At 27.4% G+C, this 6595-nt stretch overlaps 1 protein-coding gene across 1 annotated transcript; it reads left to right on the top strand.

Moving 5' to 3' along the window:
• The first annotated feature begins 957 nt into the window (after positions 1–957).
• LOC100573542 (cleavage stimulation factor subunit 1-like) lies at positions 958–3270 on the top strand. Its single transcript, XM_003245643.4, has 9 exons — positions 958–1070; positions 1140–1339; positions 1407–1561; positions 1617–1847; positions 1910–2070; positions 2137–2287; positions 2401–2494; positions 2552–2683; positions 3166–3270. Exons 1-9 carry the CDS (start codon positions 997–999, stop codon positions 3267–3269), a joined length of 1302 nt encoding a protein of 433 aa, XP_003245691.1. The 5' UTR covers positions 958–996; the 3' UTR covers position 3270.
• The last annotated feature ends 3325 nt before the right edge of the window (positions 3271–6595 follow it).

Below are 6595 nucleotides of genomic sequence, written 5' to 3'. Positions count from 1 at the left end.
TATCTCATGTATGGTGTATGCTTCATCTCCCGAATGGATTGTACAAAGTCTAATAGGAGTTTTGATAACCTAGCAAAACTCACATAAGAATTCATACGGGAGAAAAACCATATACATATTATATTTGTTACAAATATCATTGCGTTTGTTAAAAGCTATTGCTTGGGAAAATTATTTATTGCAAATATATAATATATAAGGTTAACACTATAAATATTTTTTACTATATTTAAAATTATTGTTTTTAATAATGATTTATTGCGGATGACGTCATGTTGGTATTGGTTTTCAACAAGGTTAGAAAAAAAAATTTTTACCTAACCTAATTATTTTTTTGAGACGATATGATATCACATTTTGTTGAGTTAGAATACGTTGATGCTTTAACATTAATATTTCAATAAGAAGGCTTGTTTTCAACCGGGACATAACGTTATGTTTTCGATTGAAATATGAAAAAAAAAACATTAATGATTAAATAAATATTTTTATTACGAACAAGGAATGGAACGAATATCTTTTTATAAGGACTTGCCAAACACTGGCATAGACCGTATGAATACGGAGCAAAAAATTAGAGTCACAGAGTACTCTGTGTTCAAAACTGATAGTGTTATCATATTTAAAACGTTATCCGTTCCCGCCAAACATTTATAAAGCAAGCAATAATTTTCTACAAACTACAGTCTACAGTTGTATAAATGATCTAAAGTGTTGATAAGTATCAAGGTTGGGTAACCTGCTGTGTAAGGAACAAGCACAGACTGGCAGTAGTCGTTATGAATTCGCCACTTGGTCAAAGATTATGTGTAATAGTAGGTAATTCAATAAAGAGTAAAGGTACAGTATATTCGAGTTGATGAATTGTGCGTTTGGTATTGTTCTGTTTTTAATAGTTTGATCAAAAAAAAAAAAAAACTCTAATAATAATATTGTACATTGTGTTACTGTCTATTAATTATTTTTGTTTGAGATTGAGTTCAATAGACATTCAAGATGAGTGATATGAATAATTGCAAACCTGAAATGTGTATTAAGAATAAAGATAATTTATACAGGCTCATAATAAGGTGAAATATAAACCTTAGTAAATTATAAACCATAGTATTTTTATTTAAGCTCGTTTCAATTTTGTTTAGTCAACTCTTATATGATGGTCATTCCATAATTGCATCAATGTTAGCTGCCCAAGTAAACGCTGATCCACCTTGTTCTCCATCGGATCGACTCATGAGTGTAGTGACAAAAGGTTTACAACATGAAACCTATAGACAAAAAGAAACCGAACAAGCATTAAACTTAAATCCAATTCAGCAAATGTTAATTGGACCAGGCATTGGTATGCTTAATGATTTATTTGTCACATATTATATTTTTGTATTAAATTCTTTATTTGATTTGATTAGACTTAGAATTTGAAACTAATGTTTTTTGTACTGCTCCTGAACCGTCGCTGTATGAAACTATATATGTAACAGCCCACAAAGGACCCTGCATAGCTGGTGCATTTAGTCCAGATGGTCAGTTAATTGCAACAGGCAGCAGTGATGCATCAATAAAAGTAATTATATTTTATATCATAAAATGTAATGATTTATTAAAATAACATTTTATAGATTTTGGATGTTGAAAGAATGTTGGCTAAATCACATGATATTGGCAGTACTGATAATCAAGAAGGACAAGGTCATCCAGTAATCCGGACTTTGTATGATCATCTGGAAGAAGTGACATGCTTAGAGTTCCACCCTACCAAGCCAATTTTGACTTCGGGCTCTCGAGATGGTCATGTTAAACTTTTTGATTATTCAAAAACATCTGTTAGGAAAGCCTTAAAGACAATTATCGTAAGATGTAAAATCTAGTTTACTTTTCTCAATTATTTTAACCGCGTACATAAACATTACAGGATGTCGAACCTATAACATGTATAAGTTTTCATCCTGGTGGAGACTATATGGTAATGGGTACCAATAGCCCAATCATAAGGTTTTATGATATAAATACAGTTCAATGTTATGTTTGTTCAGTTCCTAGTCATCAACATACTGGACCTGTTACATCAATAAAGTATACAAAAATGATCTCATGTGTAATGTCTATTAACTATTTGTATTGCTTATTATGATTTATTAGGTATGAACCAGGTGCCAGGTATTTTGTGTCTTCTAGTCGAGATGGTTCAATTAAATTGTGGGACGGTGTGTCTAATAAATGTGTTAACACATTTGATAAAGCACATGATGGAAGTCAAGTGTGTTCTGTGACATTTTCAAGAAATGGAAAGGTGAAAATGTTTATAATTTTATAATTTATTTTATAACGTTTATAAATGTTTATAAATATGTTTATTTTTGTAAACATTACCTATATTAAATAATTTTCTATTATCATTTGTAGTACATCTTATCATCAGGCAAAGATTCTTTAGTGAAACTTTGGGAGTTATCCACTAGTAGATGTCTGGTGATATATACTGGAGCAGGAACAACTGGTAAACTAGTGTTCGTTTTCATTAAAACTGTATAAATAATCATTTTTTTTTTTATAGGAAAACAAGTACATCGTACACAAGCATTGTTTAATCATACCGAGGAGTATGTCATGTTTCCAGATGAAGCCACTACATCTTTGTGCGCATGGAATGCACGCAATGCTTCTCGGCAGCAACTTTTATCTCTAGGTAGTTTGCTTTGTCAAATGCATTTATTTTATTAAGAACACGCTACACAGATATTGGTTGTCTTCGTCTTATAAGTGTATAACATTCCAAATTTAAGTTAAGCAGATCACATTTAACTCAGTTAATTTAAAAACTAGAGTGAATCGACCTATTATAAAACATCATGGTAAGAACATTATCTGTGTTTGTGTGTGGGTTTTTTACAATAATACAGTTTTTAAATTATCATGAGCATTTTTAATTTGCGCTATATTATACACACATAACTTCCCAAAAAATTGAACTATTGTATAAGCCCACATACAAACACAAATAATGTACTTACCATCAAGTTTCATAATAGGAGGATTCACTCTAATTTTTAAACTAGTGGAGATAAAAGTTTTCTCCTAAATTTGCTATGTTACGCTCTTGTTAGACGAAGACAACAAATGGCTGTGTAGCGTCCTCTTAAAATGTTTTAACAGTGAATTATTTTGCAGGCCATAAAGGACCTATTCGTTCAATTGTGCATTCCCCAAATTCAACAGCATTTTTGACTTGTTCAGACGACTTTAGAGCCCGTTTTTGGTATAAAAGACACTAGATTGGAGCATAGACTGAATATTTTTTGTTTTTACTTAAAAACTATTTATTCATTTAATTGTATGTAAACATTAAATTTACAATTGTGATAAAAACAAATTTATAACTATTGTATTCATTTAAATGTACATTTTTAATTAAATAATATTTCCAACATTTCAAATTATACATAATGTGGAGTATGGAATTTTTTGGTGTAATAGTTAATAATTAAAATTAAAAATGTATAACTTGATATTATATTATTATGTATATTATTGCTAATATACCTTGGCCTGTGCCTTTGGTTATATATCCTAAATCAAAAACTGTATGGTAAAAACTATAAGTATTTATAAACAATGTTACCAACCAAATACCGACTGTCGCTCTCTGACATTTTTTTTATATTCATTTGATCAGTGGAAAACAAATCTTGGGGGGGGGGATTAGTTGACTTATTCTAGTGAAGCACTCCATTAAGTATTATTATCTATGTATAGAATTTAATCCTACCGACCTCTCGCTATAAAAAAATGTTATATACTTGTGTCACTACATTTAATTAACCACCTCGTTTTCATTTATGAGCTTATTGAGACTATAATACTATATTTTACGTAATTCAATGATATAACATCATTGTATAAGAAAAATGATCCTCAGCTAAGGCGGTCAGTCAGACTTTGACATTACTAAGTATATTTTATGATATTATTCTGAAGATGGTAATTTATATAATATAAGCTATTTAAGTGGAACCTTGTAAATCCTTAGATTTAAAAGTTGAACATTTTATAAATTTTGAACTACATAACAATTATTAAATTTTAAATTCTATACATTTTGTCAAAATTGGAACTTTAAATGCTCATAAAATATATTTTTATATGTATTTTTAATATTTTGAAGTTATAACCAAATTATTGATGTTTCGACGTTTTGTTCTTTCGGAAAACACCATCGACATATTGATATGACATCCAATATTGACAGAATTTGAAACTTAAGTTTGTGTTTTAATTGATGAATTGCAAATATAGTATTGAGAGGACTCAACGTCCGCATGACATGTTTTCTCTATCTTATAATTTTAATTTTAAAATACTAATGACTCGCTTTAAAACTAAAATAAAATAAAAAGTGTGTGAAGTGCCCTAGATAATAATAAATGTTAATTTAACAGTTCACTGTAATTTTAGAAATTACAGAGTAAAATATATTATTATGGACAATATTTTGTATGTTCTGCGTTTGTAAGATGGAGATAACGAATGCAGATGTGGCCATCAAAATTCATAGTATACAATTTGTCAAATTTCCTGTACGACTTGAAATTCATAATTTTACTTTTAAGAAATACTATATAGTACCTAAGTACCTATACCATTTTAATAAATCTATATGACTAATTACTATCCCAAATACAACTATTGAAACATTGTTATATGAAATTAAATATAGTTTATTTTCGACTATTGGCCGTCTGACAGATGTAACAGACTGTAAAGAACAGTCTTTCGATAGATTTTAACAACATCTCGAATTATAAAAACTGTATCGTTATTATATTTTGAATTAATGGAAAAAAAAATAATAGGTACCTACCTACATACTTAATTTAGTAAACATGTTTAAATCTTTGTTATGTTGTATTTTTTTTGCAATGATTAATTACCTAATTATTTAATTTGATTTTATATACCTGTTATTTGGTTAAGCTATAAACATTAAATATTAATTATTATGTTCTTACTTACTTTCTGAATTGTTTATTTATATTGTTATTATAATTAATTTTAAAGATATCCTTATACTGAATCTATAGTATTTTTTTATAAGTGGTATAGTTGTAATAATTAAAAATATTATATTATAGATTTTTTTATGTATAGTGAGATTGAATATGATATAAATACAAAAGGTGAAACTAAGGCATTTTATTTATTTTAATAAATTATGTGAATACTTTTTCTTAGTATATTTCATGTAATAAAAACATTTCTTTTTTCGTATTGTTTTTGAAAGTTTTTAGACTATATGAATGACAAAAATAATATAAACTTTGAATGTTAGGTACATATGGGTATTAAAACTAATTAAAGGATGGGTTTTTTTCTTGTTTTGTTGATAATTAACAATCCTTGCTTAATTTTTTTTTACTAGTTATATTACTAGTACTTGTATTTTTTGTTAAGAAAATATTTTTTATAAAGTCATTTGGTTAGCTGATGTGGCACACAAGATTGATAACTGTGTATTGCTCTTATAACATGAATTTGTGCATTGTCCGGTACAGATGTAATGTATGGTTCAATATTTTATTGTGGTTAAGTTTCTTATCATATCATTAATTCTGTTTTGTTGTTATTATTCCAATATAACTTTATTTTTCAAACCTGTGTTGGTATATGGTACTTTCAGTTACATTTTAAATCTTATTTCAGTTATGAACTTATTTATCTGATAAATGTGTCCTTCGAAATAATGAAAATACATAATATAAAGAATACCATTATTAAGTGATAAGTATTTTTTGTTTTATCTTAGGTATCTTAGTTTTATAAATTATTATATTTAAGTTTTAAGCTCAAAAAGAAAAAAATTTAGGTTGGACTTAAATAAATATATTTTGAATATTATATAACATAATTAAGTGATAATTATATTATAAATGTATATTGGTACGTCTATTGATTAATATTAATATTAATATTAAGTATAGTATAAAGCATATTTTAAATCATTTTATGACAAATTATTCTTTTCTAGGAACAAAAGAGAGGTTGATATTAAACTATTAACAGGAGAGTTAATTGAAAATAAATTTCAAGAGACTAACTTATTTAACTAATTTTCACTTCCAAATTACATAAACTTCAAAGGTAAAATGTTTTCTCAGTAAAAATTATATACTAAGGTACATGTAATATTCAATTTGTATCCCCTTTTATATACATGGGTATAAAATAAAAATATATTAATCTTTTTCAGTATCTTAGTAGTTTTATTAGAGGTGTATTAGGAATCGACTCAATACTTCAGTCAACAAGTTGCACCAAATTACCTTCGATTGATGACCATCAACATAAATAAACATAACCATAAACATGACCATAATTTATATTATAAGAGTTGTGAAATGGGCTTGAATAGGATTTGTCAAAGAAAATGCATAAATTATTTTTGCTCTTTATATTTTAGTAAAATTTAATGCTAATTACATTGTTGAATATTCATTCGATATGGGGTCTTTGATTTTGTCTTGCACAAAGGTGTACAGTCGTTAGCAACACCGTTATAAAATTAGGAGTGCTATGGGTATTGCAAAAAGAAGGAGGGTTGTGG

Source organism: Acyrthosiphon pisum, chromosome X (assembly GCF_005508785.2).
Source record: "Acyrthosiphon pisum isolate AL4f chromosome X, pea_aphid_22Mar2018_4r6ur, whole genome shotgun sequence".
In the NCBI taxonomy this organism is placed as follows: Eukaryota; Metazoa; Arthropoda; class Insecta; order Hemiptera; family Aphididae; genus Acyrthosiphon; species Acyrthosiphon pisum.
Note: the sequence above shows the minus strand (reverse complement) of the source record. Positions and strands in the feature narration are given on the sequence as shown.